The sequence below is a fragment of the Copadichromis virginalis genome, linkage group LG13 (assembly GCF_057382275.1).
Source record: "Copadichromis virginalis isolate Kocher_CV1m ecotype Utaka linkage group LG13, C_Virginalis_male_GT1.1, whole genome shotgun sequence".
In the NCBI taxonomy this organism is placed as follows: Eukaryota; Metazoa; Chordata; class Actinopteri; order Cichliformes; family Cichlidae; genus Copadichromis; species Copadichromis virginalis.
Window position 1 is genome coordinate 32,491,075 of NC_140630.1, and position 20,029 is coordinate 32,511,103.

The following is a 20,029-nucleotide window of genomic DNA, read 5'->3' on the forward strand; positions in this document are numbered from 1 at the left end:
TTAACTTCTTCATGTGTATTCACTGAAGACAAAGGTTTTCACGCAAAGAGCTGGATTTCAACCTAAATCTGTGTTTGCTGGTTCATTAGTCCCACCGTATATATTACACAAGAAAAAGAAAATAAACAAATGCTGGAATCTTTCTAGTCAACAGCTTTTAAACAAACCAATGAGTCACTCGATGACATCTTCCATCATTGTTATGAACACAGTGTTGTTTCACTAGTTATGCAAAATGTCCTTTCATTCAAGAAATAATACTGCATCATGTAGAGAATAAAACATTAAAAAAAATTTATGTTATATTTTTCAAAAATCACAGTCCAATTATTTCATAAAATAATTCAATTACTTAAAATAAAACAAGAGAAACCGAGTAAGGATGTTGGGGTTCTTCCTGGTGGATGAGGGGGTTTCTTCTTTCTTCACTTTAGGGTCAGGGAACGGGTCCTGACTGTCATCTGCGAGTGGCAGTTCAGAGTACCCAGCCTTCTTAGAGTCCCTGGGTGGGATGCTGGAAGGTGCTCAACCTGGAGACTCTGTTGTCCTGCTGGGAGACTTTGATGCTCACGTGGGTAACGACAGCGAGACCTGGAGGGGCGATTAGGAGGAACGGCCTCCCTGATCTGAACCCGAGCGGTGCTTTGTTATTGGACTTCTGTGCAAATCACAATTTGGCGATAACATACACCTTGTTCAAACATAAGAGTGTCCATAAGTGCACATGGCACCAGGACGCTCTAGGCTGCAGATCGATGATTGATTTTTGTAATTGTATCACCATACCTGCGACCATATGTTCTGGACACTCAGGTAAAGAGAGGGGCTGAGCTGTCAACTGATCACCACCTGGTGTTGAGTTGGATCAGGTGGCAGGGGAGGACGCTGGACAGACCCGGGGCACCTAAACGCGTAGTGAGGGTGTGCTGGGAACGTCTAGCAGTCCCCAGTCCGTGAGATCTTCAACACATACCTCCGGCAGAGCTTCAACAGCATTCCGAGGGAGACTGGGGACATTGAGTCCAAATGGACCATGTTCAGCATCTCCATTGCCGAAGCTGCTGCATTGAGCTGCGGCCGCACGGTGGTTGGTGCCTGTCATAGTGGTAACCCCCGAACCAAATGGTGGACACCAGAGGTGAAGCGAGCCACCAGGCTGAAGAAGTCCTATCGGGCTTGGTTAGCCTGTGGGACTCCGGAGGCAGCAGACAGTTATTGACAGGCAAAGCGGAATGCGGCTCGGGCAGTGGCTGAAGCAAAAACTCGGGTGTGGGAGGAGTTTGGAGAGGCCATGGAAAAAGTGCACTGCACTGTGTATAGTGCTGGTGGAGCGCTGCTGACATCGACTGAGAAAATTGTCAGGCGGTGGAAGGAATACTTCAAGGACCTCCTTAGTCCCATTGACATGTCTTCCGAGGAGGAAGCAGAGTCTGTGGATGAGGGGGGTGACCCACCAATTTCTGGGGGCGAGGTCACTAAGGCAGTTAAACAAGTCCTTGGTGGCAGAGCCCCTGGTGTGGATGAGGTCCGCCCCGAGTTCCTGAAGGCTCTGGACGTTATAGGGCTGTCCTGGTTGACATGCCTCTACAATGTTGCGTGGAGATCAGGGGCAATAACCCTGGACTGGATGGTGGTCCCCATTTTTAAGAAGGGGGACCGGAGGGTGTGTTCCAACTACAGGGGGATCACACTCCTCAGCCTCCCTGGGAAAGTCTATGCCAGGGTGCTGGAAAGGAGAGTTCGTCCGCTAGTTGAACCTCAGATACAGGAGGAACAATGCGGTTTTCGTCCTGGTCGCGGGACACTGGACCAGCTCTTTATACTCCCTAGGATACTTGGGGGGTGTTTTGTGGACTTTGAGAAGGCATTCGACCGTGTCCCTCAGGGTGTCCTGTGGGAGGTGCTACGGGAGTATGGGGTGTCTGGCCCATTGCTACGGGCCATCCGATCCCTATACAACCGTTGCAAGAGCTTGGTTCGCAATGTCAGCAATAAGTCGGACTCGTTCCCGGTGGGTGATGGGCTCCGCCCGGGCTGCCCTTTGTCACTGATTCTGTTCATAATTTTTATGGACAAGATTTCTAGGCGCAGCCAAGTGGCGGAGGGCATTCACTTTGGTGGCCTCAGAATCTCATCTCTGCTTCTCGCAGATGATGTGGTTCTGTTGGCTTCATCGGGTGGGGGCCTCCAGCTTGCACTGGAATAGTTCGCAGCCGAGTGTGAAGCAGCGGGAATGAGGATCAGCACCCCCAAATCTGAGGCCATGGTTCTCAGCCAAAAAAGGGTGGAGTGCCCACTCCGGGTCAGGGATGAGTTCCTGCCCCAAGGGGAGGAGTTCAAGTATCTCGGGGTCTTGTTCGCGAGTGATTGGAGAAGGGAGCCGGAGATCGACAGACGGATTGGTGCTGCGGCCGCAGTGATGCGGCCGCAGTGATGCAGACGCTGCACCGGTCCGTCGTGGTGAAGAGGGAGCTGAGCATAAAAGCGAAGCTCTCAATTTACTGGTCAATCTACATCCCTACCCTCACCTATGGCCACGAGCTGAGTGGATAAGCTACAGGAGGTGCCTGGGGAGAGGGAGGTCTGGGCTTCTCTGCTTAGGCTGCTGCCCCCGCGACCCGGCCCCAGATAAAGTGGAAGAAAGTGGATGGATGGATGGATGGATGGATGAGTAAGGAATTTCCAAAGTACTGACATACACATGGCCCAGATTTTATGTTGAGACTAGAAAAATTTGCATTTCCTGCGAAAATGCAGTGTGGATGCCTTAACGGCTGAAGATATCTGCTGAAAAAAGCTGAAAAAGTTGAAACAAAAAAAAAAAAAAAGATGCCCTGAGCAGGATTCGAACCTGGCCCTCCTGGTCAAAGGGCAGCTATTTAGCTCACTGAGCAAAACACTTTCTCACCAAGAAAAGGTGGAGAGATTGACAATTGTGCTGAAATGAGCAGAAGCTACTGAGAATTGTGCTGATAACAGGTGGAAAGGCGGAAAATTTTTCAGAAGAGGTGAATAAGCAGAATTTGGGCAAAAATAAAGGGGTGAAAATTCTGCTGAAAAGAGTTCAATCAGCAGAATTTCTGCTGAAAAGAGGTGAATGAGCAGAATTCTGCTGAAAAGTTTTTTTCTGAAAACAGCAGAAAAAACTGAAAAATTTGCTGAAAAGAGTTGCATGAGCAGAATTCTGCTGAAAAGAGGTTTTTGCTGAAAAAGAGCTGAAAAAGTTTGGATTTGTGCTGAAAAGGGGTTAAAAAAACTGAAAATTTTGCTGAAAAGGGGTGAAAAAGATTAAATTTGTGTTGAAAAGAGTTTAAAAAAAGTTTAACTGTTAAGTGAAAGAAATGTTGCCATAAGCTGGATTTGAACCCAGGCCTCCCAGTCTGAGAACGGATGCTTATCTCACTGAGCTAAAACACAGCTCAGCCCATCATGCAAAATCAGTGACCACATTGATAATGTGTTCCATTCATTTCAATGGTCAAAAGTCATAACACACATCAGCAGAAATAGCAGAATTTTTTAAAGTTTAAACATAGTATTTCTGCTAAAACTTAGTATTTATACTAAATAATATTTTTTTCCTGCCAAATCATAGCATTTGTGCTGGAACACAGAAAGTTCTGCCAAATCATACAATTTGTACTAAAACATTATTTATGATTAAGCAGAAACACTGGGACTTGGTAGAAATACTATGATTTACATGAAATACTTTGACTTAGCAGAAGTACTACAATCTAGGAAAAAAGTACTACAGCATAGCAGAAATTCTATCATTGAGCAGAATTACTAGGATTTAGAAGAAATACTAAGATTTGGCACAAACACTGATGTGGCTCAAGAACCTTTATTGTGCAGTTATACTATGATTTGGAAGAAATACTATACTTTGGCACAAATACTATGATTTGGAAGAAATACTATGTTTTAGCACAAATACTATGATTTGGCTCAAATACTATAACTATCCTCGGTCAGAAGGAGAGGCTGACATCCAGGGATTAGATTACCACAGGTGGAGTTTATTGCGGTCAGATGGATGGTACAGGGAGGTATGGCATACAATAGGAGGATGTGGAGAGGTGATATGGTGTGGTTTCTATGATTAAGAACAGGGTATGCATTACAACATGCATACAGATTAAAGATTAAGAAAACTGGCAACAAATTCCTCCACTACAAATCAGTCTGATGCCACTTTTTACAGGGTTCCCGTTTACTAAGGCACTACCCAAAAGGCGCCACAAGAGGGCACTCCAACACAAGAGATGACCTATTTACACTGATGCACTTAGTAAACAGCCCCTACTTAGCCACTACATAATACAGTGATATTACAGTATACAAATTCACACAAATACCACGATTTGGCAAAAATACTATGATTGGGTACAAATACTATGATTTGGCAATAATACTGCATTTTAACACAACTACTGAGATTTGATTGAAATACTATGATTTAGAAGAAATACTATTACTCCATACAAATACGATACTTTGGGACAAATACTATGTTTTGGTTCCAATACTATGATGTGCAACAAATACTATGATTTGGCACAAGTACTATGATTTAGTACAAATACTATGATTTGGCAGAAATACTATGACTTAGTAGTAATACTATAACATAACAGATTTCCTAAAAAAAAACTATGAAATTGCATTAATTCTATGACTTGGCAGAGATACTACGTTTTAGCACAAATACTATAACAACGCAGAAATACTATGACTTAGTAGTAATACTATAACATAACAGTTCAATGTTCTTGCACAAATACCACAATATGGCAGAAATACTATGTTTTAGCACAAATACTGTGATTTGCTATAAATACTACGATTTGGCACACATACTATATTCCGCAGATACACTATAACATAACAGATATTCTATAACTTAGTAGTAATACTATAACATAACAGAATTATTATTTGGGCACAAATACTATGATTGGGTACAAATACTATGATTTGGCAATAATACTGCATTTTAACACAACTACTGAGATTTGATTGAAATACTATGATTTAGAAGAAATACTATTACTCCATACAAATACGATGCTTTGGGACAAATACTATGTTTTGATTCCAATACTATGATGTGCAACAAATACTATGATTTGGCACAAGTACTATGATTTAGTACAAATACTATGATTTGGCAGAAATACTCTGATTTGGCAGAAATACTCTGATTTGGCAGAAATACTCTGATTTAGCAGAAGTACTATCTTTTGGTAGAAATTCCTGCTAAAAGGTAGTATTTCTGCGTTTTAGCACAAATACTGTAATTTGGCATAAATACTATGATTTGGCATAAATACTATGCCTTAGTAGTAATACTATAACATAAGAGATATACTATGGTTTTGCAGACATACTATGTTTTTGCACAAATACCATGATTTGGCACAAATGCTATGATTTAGCAGAAATACTATGATTGGGTACAAATACTATGATTTGGCAATAATACTGCGTTTTAACAACAACTACTGAGATTTGATTGAAATACATACTATGACTTAAAAGAAATACTATGACTCCATACAAATACGGTGCTTTGGCACAAATACTATGATTTGGCAGAAGTACTATCATTTAGTACAAATACTATGATTGGGCAGAAGTACCATGTTTCAGTACAAATACTATGATTTGGCAGGAATACTCTGGTTTAGCAGAAATACTCTGATTTAGCAGAAGTACTATCTTTTGGTAGAAATTCCTGCTAAAAGGTACTATTTCTGCGTTTTAGCAGAAATACTGTAATTTGGCATAAATACTATAATTTGGGATAAATACTATGATTTGGCACATATAATATATTCAGCACATACATTATAAAATAACAGAAATATTTGGCCCCAAAACCATGATTTTGCGCAAATACCATGATTTTTGCAAAAATACTATGATTTAGCAGAAATACTATGATTTGGCAAAAGTACTTAGATGTAGTAGAAGTACTTTGCTTTAGCAGAAATACTATGATTGAGGAGTAATACTTAAACATAGGAGAAATATTGATACACAGACACACATACACAGACAGTAAAGGGAACAGGAGCTGTGGAGAGTCTGGGCTTGGTATATGTAGGTCAGTTAAATTAGCTGCACCTGCTGTAGTCAGCCCTTACACACACAGACACAGAGAGAGGTGTGAGTTTTCTTCAGTGTATTTCTGACATTCAGGATTCCCCTCGAACAAATGGCCATAATTTCCTAACCGTAGAGGCTAGAACGGTCATTCAGACATCGTTTTGTTCAGAAGAGATGGGGGAATCTTCAGTTCTTCATAATTCAGAGATAAAATATAAATTATTAAAGATATATGACTTGTAATACACTGTAACTGAGTAGAGGCGAAGCAAAAACTGCATTGACTTGCTCTCAAACAACCTTTGGTAACTCTAAATCTATATGGAGCATCAAAATCATTCTTTCACCGTAAGAAACAGCAGGCTTTGGTGAACAGTCATGGAAATTTTCAGGGCTCTGTGGAAATCCATCAAAAAGATATGATGAGAGAAAAAAGTGACTCATTTCCAGAATTTGAAATCTGATGAAATCTGAGCGAGGGACAAATTTCCTACCCTCAAACAAGTCTAACTCATCTCAGAACGGTAATAGGTGAGAAAATAATTCTTGAATTGTGAGCATCAGGAGTGTCTGAAGATATACGGGGACAAGCCTCATGTCTTAACTTCGCTTCGTTAAGGAGATATGACAATTTGAAAATGCCTCTCATTACAGAAATCCAGCGGTGATTTTGAACAAACTCTCCATTGAGTTTATATGGAGAGTTTTCACACTTTGTGTTACTCTGAGGAGATTTGCAAAATATCTATGAGTCCCACAACAATGATAGGGACATTTTCTGAAAGCCAGCAAAAATACCTACGTTTTGATGTATAATTTGTGCGGCTTGAGTGGAAATTGAGCGAGTAGCAAGAAGTTGTTTGGACATGAAGAGAAAATTCAAACAGTTTCACTGTCCCCTCTGAGTTAATTGCATAGCAACCATAGCAACGCATGTATTTTCTGAAAAATCACAATTTTGCAACTGAAGACTTAAAGAGAGATAAGATGAAAACGGTAGAAGATCTGAAAAAGCTGAATCACACAGGAATAGCCCAATCATTTGAGAACGTTTTAAAGTTTGAATGGAGTTTCTAGGTGAAAGTATGAGGCAGTAGTTAAGTTTCAAAGACAAGAAAGTTTTAGCAGAATTGTGGAAGTTTCCCATTCATTTCAATGGGACAAATTAAAGGAAAAAAGTGTAATATTTTAAAAAGTATAATAGTAATAAACACCAAAAGTCATAGCAGTCATAAGCAGAAAGAGCAGAACAGTTTAGAGTTTGAACGGTGAAAATAGCACAAAAATTGTGGAAGTAGATCCACGGCAAAAAGTGTACGGAAACACCCGGAATAATAAAGAATAAAGAGAAACAGGAACTCAATAGTGTGGATGCCTATTAAGGCATCCACACAATTACTAATAAGAATCTAACATAAATCCGACCCTTAATTGTTTTATACAGAACACCCATAAACTTTGTGAACAAAAGGGCACTACTTTTACACTAGACTTAATGAGTTATAACATAAAATACATAATATGATGATATAAGTCTAAGAAAATTTGCACACATGAAAGAAAAACTTTCATAAAAAGATAAAGTCTGTTTATTTATTCCATCAGCAGCAATACTGTCAGCAGGGAAATATGCAGAAACAAAAAGAAGGGAAAAACCTACCTTTGGTGCAGGCACAAAGGCGATCTGTCCCAGAGCAATAGGTAACTGAGACAAATGGGTCCGTCTCCTCTGCTGACCCCTCCTTTTTAGGTGGCTCCACCTTAGCTAGGACCTCTAGTGTGGACAGGTCCAGTATCATAATAAACCCAGCCCGTGTGGTTACCACCAGGTGGCCCAGGCCTGTCACCTCCAGCCGCTTGGAGTCTTTGTGGGTGGAGGCAGAGGTGGAGGGACTGGTAACAGTAGTATTGCTGCTGTTGGTAGCTGCTCCACACACAGTCCCAGTTCCAGATTCAGCAGAGCCTGACGGACCTGTTCCAAGCCCAGAAGAGCTATTTTTTGGAGTTGTTGGGAGAGCCTCCTCAGGAGCCTCTTCACTGTCATCTTCCCTGCTGTCAAGCACATCAGGAGGAAGCAAAATAAGGGAGGTAATGGCATCCCGAGAGTCCCAGATCTGCTGTACTTTGATAGGTTCCTCATCCAAGGTGACAATACGGGTGGAATAGTTGAGCTTGTATAGTGCAAGATATCCACCTCCACTCTCATCACTTGGGGACCTTTGCTGCTGCTGGTCTCCTGGGGGAAGGATGAGCGGTGTCTGTGGTGGCGATCCACCTGGGTGGTGGCCTTCCACCCCATTTGCAACTGGATGTAAGGGGTCTGCTTTTCGTTGGCTGCAGAGTGCAGAGTGCAGGCGGTTGAGATTATTAAGAGCTTCTACTTGGTTTGTAGCACTCAGAGACTCAGAGCCACAGGGCTGCAGGGCAACCAGCAGGTGCACACCATCCCAGCAGGGTGTTATCGAGTCCACATAGAGATTCTCCTCCTCGAGCTGTTTGGGCAGCCTCAAGCACTGTACCAGTGCTCCAGGTCGAGGCGGACTGGAGGCTGTTGCTGCAGCCAGTGTGCTCCATTTTTCCATATGCCCATCCAACCCTGCCAGATTGGCAGCATCAGCAAACTGCTGAATATAAGTGATGGGGGGGTCCTGAAGAAGAAGCTGCTCGTGGGTGTCAAACTCCATCTCAATGATTTGTGGCACAGTGAAGCCCTCCTCATGGAGCCCCTTGCTCATTAGGTTATTCATCTGAGCAAAGACTTGTCCTGAGGACTTGTCATCTACTTCTCTGATACTGTACAGCAGAAGCACAGGTATAGTCCTGCGTACAGCTGGAAGAGAAGAGGGGCTAGCAGGTTGGGAACCTGCTAAATTAGAGAAACCCTGCTCTTGTGCTGCAGTTTGAGGATTACAAGTCTCTATCTCCATAGGACCCTGTTCCTGTAGAGGTCCAGGGTGAAAGGGCTCGGTCCCATGAGTCCTAAGTGGACCATCTGCGGTCCTGCGTGTTGTAGCTGTGGTTGTGGTTGTAGGTCGAACCATGGGAACACTGGATGCTGAGCGATAGCTGAGCAGGCCTCCAGCCAACAAGCAAGGAAAGGGAATGTTGTGGTGGTCAGGGGCCTTGTCCTTTGTTTTGGCCTGGTTATGAATCTTAGTTTGGTTTAATGAGGGGTTGGCACCAAGCTCCTCGAGGTCCTTAACAGTATCCTCCAACACACTGGCTACTACCTCCCATTGAAGCTTCTCAGGCTGTTGGAGCACACTCAGTGCCGTCACTCCTAGGCTCACATCCATGCTCTCCCACTGGGACGGCTGGCCTGAAAGAGAAGGGGGGGAAAAAATGGTCCAAGTTAGTCTTCGCCAAACTATAACAAAATCAGTAATTCAAACAACATTATTTAAATGAGGCTGGGAAATAGGGTTGTAAAAATCTTCCAACCAACAATTGTCAGTCCAATAATCGACGATGGGCAAAATATTCGCAGACTTTTTGATGGGCGGAGCAATGTAATCATGCACGGACTGATTTGTGTGTTAACAATACAGAAGTCCAAACATGGACGAACTAATTTCCCCCAAAAATTAGGGCTGTCAGCGTTAACGCGGTCGTCATGATTAACGCGATTCAAATTTTTAACGCGCTCAACCCATCTAGAGCACAGAATGAATAAACTTTGGACAAACTGCCCGAAATGCGTTGACAGAGACATTTCAGGGATTTTGACTCAGTTTGCACAACAGATGGGTTAACTGATAATTGTGTTAGTCGTGATGATGGCGCGTTAACGCTGACAGCCCTAAAAAAAAAAATATATAAAGTTGCCAATTTGGGATGAAAGAGTTAAACCTAAGGATGTAACCACAGCAGTGTGCCACTTGTGCAGACATATAGTGCGAGCAAAGTACTGAAACACCACAAACTTGCACAGCATGTACGTGTCCACCGCTGAGTATGCTGGGCTATCACCAGCTTCTGCAGCTCCATCAACGAGCATTTCGGTGCACTCTGAGGAGGGCGCATTTGCGCACAGATGAAAGAGGGTGCTGTTAAAACAGCCCTATTATTTTTTCCTGTTGACTGCTCCATCATTATTAGCAAACTCACTCATGGGCAAATGAATAAGTAAATCGCCCTTGTAAAAACGATGGCCGATGGGCTCAGCCTATCGTCGATATATTTGTCCAGTCACCCAACCCTACTGGGAACTTAGTGCACTCATAGTATCTCATGATTGTTATGATTTCAGACTATTAAAACATTCTATTTATTCATTCTATTTATTAAAAAAGAGAAACACTGAACTCCGTGACAATTTTTTGCCCTGAAATATGTACTTTCACTTGGTTTCCCAGCAATTTGCAGAATGTAATAGGCTCCTACTGCCAAAAAATGTACCTAGAAGATGCTTGCTGACAATCATTAAACAACAAAAAGAATATAAAACTTTAAATACCAGATGCTAGACACATGAAATATTTGAAACAAAGTAATATTAGTATCAATGTTAAGTCAAAGTCAAAATAAAAAGAAATATCTAAATGAAACTACAACAATGTCAATAGTTTCTTTGAACTTTTACAAAAAAAAAGGAAGAAAAAAAAAGGAAGTTACAAATGCTTGTACCTGTTACTGACTCTGACCGGGAATGCTCATCACTGTCTGAGTCCTCCAACTGGTCATCACTGGAAAACAACAAGTGAGAAAAATCAAGACTAATATCATAAAACAAAAACTAAGAACCCTGACTGTAAAAACTTACAAATACTAAGTTAAATCCCTCTTTCTTTTTACTTTTATTTTTACATTGTTTATTGTATTTTTTTGGTTTTCTTTATTCTTTTTTTTTCTCTTTTTTTTCCCCTTTTAAACACTTTCACCTTTTTTCCTCACATAACAGAAAAGCATTACCTCTTGCTAAACTGTCACATTTTATGTCACAGACAAGTCATTATCATCTACTTAAAGCAGAACAAACCAATCAGTTCAAACCTATGTTCACCACAAAAATCCCAAGAAGCAGATGCCATTATACGCTCAAATTAGTTTCTGATACTGGCTATACATGCTCCCCCCACACTCAACCAGTTAATTTTTGAATATACATTTTGTATAGGGTTTTTATAGATAATTAATTTAATAAATAAACTGTTGAATACAGAATAGAAATGTATGCTGGAGTTTGTCAGGAGAAACATGCTGCAACAAAGAACATTTTCTTCTCAATTTGTATCAGGAACATTCTCTGTACTGGAAATACTATAAAATCCATGAGTCTGAAAGGGCTGGTCAACTCTAAAACATTGTATCCTTATTAATAATTTCAAACACAATATTCCTATAAAATTATCTTTCAAGTTTAAATGAATTAAAATGTGAATGTGTTTTACCTGTCTCCCTCGAGTTTGGGTAAATCGGAGCAGGAGGATGACTCTTCTAACCATGCCAAAGTTGGTCTCCGAGACTCAGTTAGTGCATGCTGGCCCTGCTCACCACTAGACAGGATCAACTGTCTCAGAATGGCTGGGTCATATGGGTTGATGTCAAACTTCAAGTGCACCTGTTGAACACACAGGTACACACTTTTTACCTGGAGTCATAGTCAACAACATAAACAAGACTGCCCTACTCACTCAACTTTTGTCTGCTTATGCTCCAAGCTAAGCAAGTAAGCAATCAAATCATGTAACATGTTGAAAAGAGCCTCAGGAAGTGTATTAGTGTCCTGCTGAGGCTCGTACATAGACTTAGTTATAGTGTGACTTCTTTACAAATCTGATATGGTAACAAAGTAAAACAAAGCTGCTCAACTGTTTCTATGCACCATGTGTATCTGGGAAATTATAACTTAAAAGACGTGCTTTGGGTTGGTAACAAGGATCAGTTACTTTAATCAGCTGCTTTAACCAGACATTTTTGAGTGCCCTTGCTGGCATCATGCCTTTTACCAATAAAGTAGGTCGATGGATTTGTGATATCACTGTTGCATTGCTTTTTGTTCTAAGACCTGGTAGGGCACTATAAAGTGCTGTGTTGTGCATGCATTCCATTGTGCAGGTAAAGAGTCAGCCAGGCAAGGATTGGTTGGTACTCTGACCTTCATCATTTTGGAGACATCCCAGATGCAAATCTTGCCCCTCTTGGTGGCAGCAGCCAGGAACTGTGGGCAGCTGCCAAAACCATAGCAAGCAATCTTGTCTGAACGATCAGGACTGTTTGGAAACTGTGCGGGTGTTGTTGCCAGTGTCACCGACAGTGGGACGTTCTGTGTGTGCTCTCCCTTCACAAATGGACAATTGGGAGAATGCCGCTCATGTTCAGACCTGGGGAGTAATAAAGAAACGCTTGCCATTATAATACAATTATTATGTTGTGAGTAAGATGCATGTGTGTTTATTTAATAATCCACTCACCAAGGTTCGTCTGTTGGTTCCCAACAGACCAGGCACACGCTGCAGGTGAAACACATGGCTCTGTCATCCCCTGATGAGGCAGGCTGCAGGAACACAGTAGGGAGGGGGTTAATTTCACTGACCGCCTACTTTCCCTGCTGATTTTTATTGTAAAGAATGTAGTGTTTGTACAGCACATGTTGTAAAAAATAAATATATATAAAAAATAGTGCTGTCAAAATTATCGCGTTAATTGTTAAGATCAACGCGAAATGTTTAATGCATTAAAAAAAATTTAACGCTGATTTTGTTTTTTTATTAATTTCCTGTAATCTAAGACCTTTAAATTCATGAGCACCTCTGGAGGAGGGGGCAACAGTGTGCTATGCTGGCGTTTGGCCTGACAGAAATGATTAGAAGAAGAAGAAGAAGTGACACCATGCTACTATCTAGCTAACACTAGCTAACACACGCAAGCATGGACGAGGGCGGACTTTTGGGTGGAAAGTTTCTCTTTAAGAAGTTGCCTGATGGCTTGTTGGACAAAACGAGAGTAAGATGCACAATTTGCAACGCTGAATTCAAGTACCACAGAAGCAGTTCATCACTGGCGTATCACCTGAGAGCAAAACACCCAACTGAATCCACCTCTACGGGACCTCGCCAGTCTACGCTTCAGGAGTATGGTGCTTGTGGACGAATAACAAAAAATGTGAGAGAAAAGGTAACCAATTCCTTGGTTGTTTGGATAGCTAAAAACTGCCGACCAGTTAGCATAGTAGAAGATGATGGACTGAGAGAAGTCATTCGTGCTGCATCAGGAGATGAGTGTTACAATCTGCCCTCGAGAGGAACCATTGTGTCGAGACTGCACACTTTGTATGGGGACCAGAGGGCTCAGCAGTCCAGCAAGCTTGTGCAAGTAAGGAATGTCGCTCTCACCGGAGACCACTGGACTTCGGTGAACAACGATAATTACTTAAAATATAAAGAATAAAAAAATGTAATTGGAGCCAGGCTATTAATAAAGTAATTGAGATTAATCGCAATTAATAACAGAAAATTGTGAGATTAGCTAGTTAATTTTTTTTAATCTATTGACAGCACTAATAAAAAAACAAACAAACATGAAATCACTACAGATAAAAATGGTGTTAGGTTTTGTATTGTTGATTGTCATTTATGCTTAGAAATATTTAACCATATATGCTTAGAGGTGTATAATCAATTGTGTAGTGATAGGACTGTGATCTTTAGCAGGCTGCAAAGGCTTGGTGTGTATTCCACACTAGAATGCACACCCACAGTCTAGGAACATCAGAGAGGTCCTATCTTCTCTTTGTTGATATATGGTATAGCAAACACACGTATATCTCTTTAAGTATAAGAGCCTTTTGTTTAGATAGATCTGCTAGACGCCTGGCACCAGCTTTGGGGAGTCTTCACAGGGTCACATCTTGACCTCACACAAATCACACCACACACACACACACACACACACACACACACACACACACACACACACAGGCAAGGTACTCTTTGTTTGTATGTAGACGTCATATGTTAATGAACCTATGCATATTCATGTAACCTCAATAAAAGGGCAGTGTTACGGGAGAACGGACGAGAGCAACTGGGGTCAAGCGAAGGAACGGCGCCTGTCCGGTCTCTCCCGTGCACGAGAAACATGAAGAACTTTGCCTACCCGTGTCTTGCTTTGCTGTGTAATTATATTGTCCTCAACGTTCCAGCGAATAGGTTCGAGCTACAAACCTATCAAATGGTGCACTTAAAGTTGTCATAGCTTTAGCTAGTTTGCATTACAAAGCAAATTAACATGGTTATATGGTTGGATGAGTCCATGTGTGTTCCTTTAACTTCATAATCTTGCAGTCAAGTAGAATGTCAACATTTTCCACTAACCATGCAAATCTTCCCTTTGAGTGCTTGCAAATATTGTGATTCATGTGAACCACATGTGTGCATATAACATTGCTCGTCAGAGCTGACAGATGTAAAGGCAGTTTAGAATTCTCACAGAACCCACCTGGTGGTAAAACCCTGCTTGTGCCATTGGATCAGGCTGAGCCCACCTGTACCCAGCGTGTGGCCACGATGTGAATGTTTCCCTCCTGTTGGCCTCGCTGTACATCAGGGATCTGCAGAGAACAAGACCTTTTAGAATAATACAAGGCATTCTTGAAATTACACCTGGTATGCTGTTTTGACTACATCGTTGTTGTAGTTTACACTACACCGCATTCCAAATTATTAAGCAAATTATATTTTTCTTTGATTTTCTGAAATTGTCGATTCAAATGACAGTCAGCATAATGTTTGAGTCATCAACCATTAACCCTCTGGCGATCCTTTAAAAAAAAATCACACCTAATACCCTGGGGACCGTTTTCGGCCACGCCCCAAAAAATGCTATAAAAAGATTATATATTCATATTTTTTTCCACTTTAAATTAGCCAATCTTTTAAAACTACTTCTCCCTGAAATATTCATGTAAAGTTTTAATTCTATTTCGGGGGTTTTAACCCTTTTAATCGCAGTTTAATTACATGAGCGCACCGTTTTTTTAGCCCCAAAAAACAAAAAAACTAAATATTTTCCAAAAAAAACATTTGAAGTAATATTTGTTTGTTATTATAATTAGGCCTTTGGATGGTCCAAAGATTGGCACCAAAATTCATTTCGATCCACTTTTATTTTTTTTGCAGGAGTGCATTTCATAAAATGCACACACTATCGGTCCTAATCGACCACGCCCAAAAAAGTGCTATAAAAAATTTATATATTAATATTTTATTCCACTTTAAATTAGCCAATCTTTTAGACCTACTTCTCCTTGAAATATTCATGTCAAGTTTTAATTACATTTCGCGGATTTTAACCCTTTATATCCCGGTTTCGTCACATGAGCGCACTGCTTTTTTTGCCCCAAAAAACATAAAACTTGAATATTTTCCCAAAAAAAACATTTGAGGTAATATTCAATTGTTATTATAATTAGGCCTTTAGATGGACTAAAGATTGGCACCAACATTCATTTCGATCGCCTTTTATTTTTTCTTTCAGGACCAGAAAATGGTCTCCAGGCGGCAAATGCTCCTCCTCTAGGCCGAAATAAGTGCATCTTGCCGGGGTAAGTCGCGACGATTACCGGGGCACGATCACCGGGGACCCCTTTTTCCAGCACACACGCCCGATACCACGTGACAACAAATACGTCATTTCCTGTTGACTAAAAAAAAAAAAAAAGCACCCTCTCACGGTCCTAAGGGCCGAAAATGGTCCCGCCCGATCAGCGGGCGAAGCCGCTGCTGCACGCCGGAAATGAGGCTTCATTTCCCGCAGGTCTCTCTAAGCAGCCCGCTGTTTTCCAGCAGGGGTCAAATGTGGAGCAAGGGCGCCACCTGGTGGACAAATAAAAAAATTACAACTCTAAGGCCTCTTCTACAAAACAAAAACGAAACCTAAGCCGTCACCCAGATGTTAACGGTAATAATTCTACAGTGAAAAATAGCGTTTATAATGGAAGTCAATGGGCCGAAAACGGTCCCCAGGGTTTGAGGTGTGGGGATTTTTGCTGCTCAGCCATTTTAGGCTGATTTAAGAAATTCACACTGAAATATTAAAATTGACAGAAAAAAACTATCCTTTGGCAAATTTGGTTATATTCCACTGAACACAGTGGAAATGGCATGCATTTAAAACATGAAAGTGGCACAAAAAGGGCCCAGGATAGCCGGAGGGTTAAGAGTATAATTCAAATGTTACTGAACAAAACTCCCAATGAAAACAGTACGTTTTTCAAAAATAAAAAACTTAAAATGCACTGTTCCAAGTTATTACGCACACAGTTTCAAAACATTTTATAGGTTGTAGAGAATTGAAAATGGTCATTTGTTGAATTGGCAGCATTAGTAAATCAATTTTACTGAAATCAAAAGCTATTTCAAACAAAAACATCTTAACAGGTCAAGTTACATATTAAAATAGGACCCCTTATTTGATAGGAGTTTTACAATTCTTGCATCCATGGAACTTGTGAGTTTTTGGAAAGTTTCTACTTGAATGTCTTTGCAGGATGTCAGAATAGCCTCCCAGAGCTGCTGTTTGGATGTGAACTGCCTCTCACCCTCATAGTTTTTTGCTTGAGAATGCCTCAAAGGTTCTCAATAGGATTAAGGTCAGGGAAGAATGGGGGCCATACCATGAGTTTCTCTCCTTTTAGGCTGATAGCAGCCAATGATGCAGAGGTATTCCTTGTAACTTGAGATGGTGCATTGTCTTGCATGAAGATGGTTTTGTTGCGGAAGGCACAGCTCATCTCTTTCTACCATGGAAGAAAGTGGTCAGTCAGAAACTCTACATACTTTGCAGAGGTCATTTTCACACCTTCAGGGACCTTAAAGGGGCCAACCAGCTCTCTCCCCGTGATTCTGACCCAAAACATGACTTCACCACGTCCTTGCTGACGTTGCAGCCTTGTTGGGACATGGTGGCCATCCACCAAGCATCATCCACTGCATCCATCTGGACCATCTAGGGTTCCACTGCACTCATCATTGAACAGGACTGTTTGAAAATTAGTCTTCAAGTAATTCTGGGCCCCACTGCAGCCGTTTCTGCTTGTGAGCATTGGTTAGGGTTGGCCAAATAGAAGGTTTATGCACAACTGCAAGTCTCTGGAGGATCCTACACTTTGATGTTCGCAGGGCTCCAGAGGCGGCAGCAGCTTCAAATATCTGTTTGCTGCTTTGTAATGGCCTTCTAGCAGCTGCCCCCCCCTGATGTATTTGTCTGGCAGAAACCTTCATCATTGTACCTTTATCTGCATGAACCCATGTGTGCTCTGATTCAGCCACAAATCTCTTAACATTATGGTGATCATGCTTTCGTGAAATATCTAAGGTTTTCATTACGTGTCCAAGGCATTCAACTATTTCAGGCTTTTCAGCAGCAGCAGAGATCCTTTTTCCTTGCTATATTGCTTGAAAATGCTGATCTGCTTAATAATGTGGAACATCCTTCTTTAGTAGTTTTTCCTTTAGTTGGGCTCAGCTGGCAAACTAATGATCCTAGTTGTCCGAGATTGATTTCAGTGATCCAAAGAGCCCTGACACACTATTCCATCCATGGGTTTAATTGAAAAACAACTTATTTAATTTTAATGAGACTTAAACACAATTTGCATAGTAATTTGGAACGCAGTGTATGTGTGAAAACTTTGTCATATGTTTAAGTCTCAGAGGGTTAAGTTAAGTGGTTAAGTTGAAAAAGAGAGCAGGGATAGCTCAGTAGGTAGAGCACTCGCCCCATGATCAGAAAGTCAGGGGTTCAAATCCACCATTTGCAACCCTGCAGTACCCCTGAGCAAGGTACCGTCTCTACACACTACTCCACAAACTCTTTATTGTGTTTAAAAAGCTCAATCAAAAACATACTTGCATTATACCTAAAAAATTTATTCTGATTCAAGTGCAAATGACCTGAATATGCACAATGTGACAAAAAGCTTACTCTCACCTATCTACAGAGCGCCCAGGGCCCACCCCAAGCTCAGGTCTGGCGCTTGACAAGAGGTAGGAGAGCCTGTCCATGATGGATGAGGCCACAGACAAGGCAGCTACGTTCTGGTTTATCTTCTTCAGCTCGCTGACAATGGCACTAGCCACGAGCTTCAGCACATGGTGGGGAAGATGGAAGGTCACTGTTGCCCACTGAGATCAGAAGCATAGGGGAAGAAAGGAAAGGCAGTTATGAGCATAGTCAAAGGAAAGAGTTGGGTCTATATATAATCATATCTGAAACAAAACAACAGTTAAGCAGCATCAAAATAGAACCATGACTTTGGTGGTCCCATTCGCAACTCGGCCTACACTCTTTTTCACTTCACGATAGCTGTGTGTAAAACAAAAACTTCATGACAACCGTATTGTTGAAGTATCTTTATAAAAATAAAAATAACTAAAACCAAACAGGAATCTTCTCAACTTTGTTTATTGTGCGTTGTCTTTTTGGTAAACTGAACTACAAAAATAAGTGCATTGAGGTGATGACTATGTGTAGTGAGATGTTGACAAACTTTGTTATATTCAGGGTGCACAGTGGTATTCAGTGTTGCTTCAGATAGTGCTGGGATTTAAATTTTTTATTGATAAAACGTGCTATACAAATAAATATTACTCAGTTATTAATTTAATATTGAGCTGTCAGGAAAGTATCTCTTGCCACACATGAGAACCTATAGAGAGCTTGGTGCATTCCTAAAATTGCACATGGGTACAAAGAATGGAGCTGTAGCAACAGCTCTTAGTAGTCTGTGGCAGTAGCAGATAGCAATCGGCCTATTTGGGTTTACGGTTTTATGTTTCAGAGTGCTAAACTCAAAGTGTTGTTTAAAGTTCATGTTTGAAATGAGCCATTTCAAATGTTATTGGTGGTTTACATTGATCCTTAAATTTCTATATACCACTGCTGCATTTGGGGATTTAAAAGAAAATAATAGTTTAGTAGACTATAGCGGAGTGTGGTCTGTGGCTCGGCTGCAGGGAAGGAGTGCAGTGGGTTCTGTCGGTAGTTGCCAGGGGAGGTTGGTTAAAACAGATGGTGTTCACTGCCTAATCATGCCTCCCCTATTTCACTAGTGTACCGGCACCTGGAGGTGTGTGGAGTTGGAGACAACGGTGGAGCTGGCGGACGTGGCAGACTGAAAGAGTAAACTGCATCACTGTAAATAAAGAAAACCTACATCCTAAACACAGTGTGTGGCATGCGTCGACAATTTAATGGTCTACCATTAAACCAAGTGGGTTACATAAACAATATGTAATGTAAACAAAATTCTGCACTGCTGTATCTTAGTATAAACTGAACTGGCTGCTTTTTGGGAGTCCTGGGTTTAAAAACAAACAAACAAACAAACAAACACAAAAACGGAGAGAAACACAGGGACAAAATCAAGCGGCCTTATGCGGCGTGGATTTTCCAATGAAATCCAGAATAACATTCACACAAATAGGTATCATCCATACATGCATGCATGCATCATCAAAATTCTTTTACAGATAATTGTTACGGCATCAAAGGAAAAGTGCTGCAGAGCAGCACACCTGCCAGTAGCAGCAGCTTTGTCCTGCTTTGTCCTGTCCTACTACTACAAAACTTATCAGCAGAAATTACACACAGAACACTTAGAATAGAATTCAACTTTATTGTCATTGCACATGTCACCAGTACAAGGCAACGAAATGCAGTTTGCATCTATCCAGAAAGTGCTTTAGCAATAATATAGATATATTACAAAATATATATTAGCAGATACAAAAATATGGGTCTATTATGGGTATGTTGCAATGTACACGGTGTACAGTGCTCTTGATGGTGCAGCGGTAGAACTTCACCAGGATGTCTGAGGACAGGTGGTTCTTTCTCAGAGTCCTCCAGCTTGAAGCAGTTGGGATCCTCGGAGATGTAGACACCCAGGAACTTGAAGCTGCTCACACGCTCC

General features: G+C 41.2%; 1 protein-coding gene across 3 annotated transcripts in view; it reads right to left on the minus strand.

Annotated features, from left to right (window-relative positions):
• birc6 (baculoviral IAP repeat containing 6) overlaps nucleotides 1-20,029 on the minus strand; it is a 137,084-nt gene that overhangs the window by 93,492 nt on the left and 23,563 nt on the right. For all 3 annotated transcript variants that reach the window (XM_085478496.1, XM_085478497.1, XM_085478495.1), the window contains exons 4-10: nucleotides 18,046-18,239; nucleotides 14,554-14,665; nucleotides 12,528-12,610; nucleotides 12,212-12,437; nucleotides 11,505-11,674; nucleotides 10,741-10,799; nucleotides 7,775-9,433 (exon numbers count right to left, since the gene is read on the minus strand). In XM_085478496.1, the coding sequence (XP_085334622.1) occupies nucleotides 7,775-9,433; nucleotides 10,741-10,799; nucleotides 11,505-11,674; nucleotides 12,212-12,437; nucleotides 12,528-12,610; nucleotides 14,554-14,665; nucleotides 18,046-18,239 (2,503 nt within the window). The remainder of the gene's footprint in view (nucleotides 1-7,774; nucleotides 9,434-10,740; nucleotides 10,800-11,504; nucleotides 11,675-12,211; nucleotides 12,438-12,527; nucleotides 12,611-14,553; nucleotides 14,666-18,045; nucleotides 18,240-20,029) is intronic.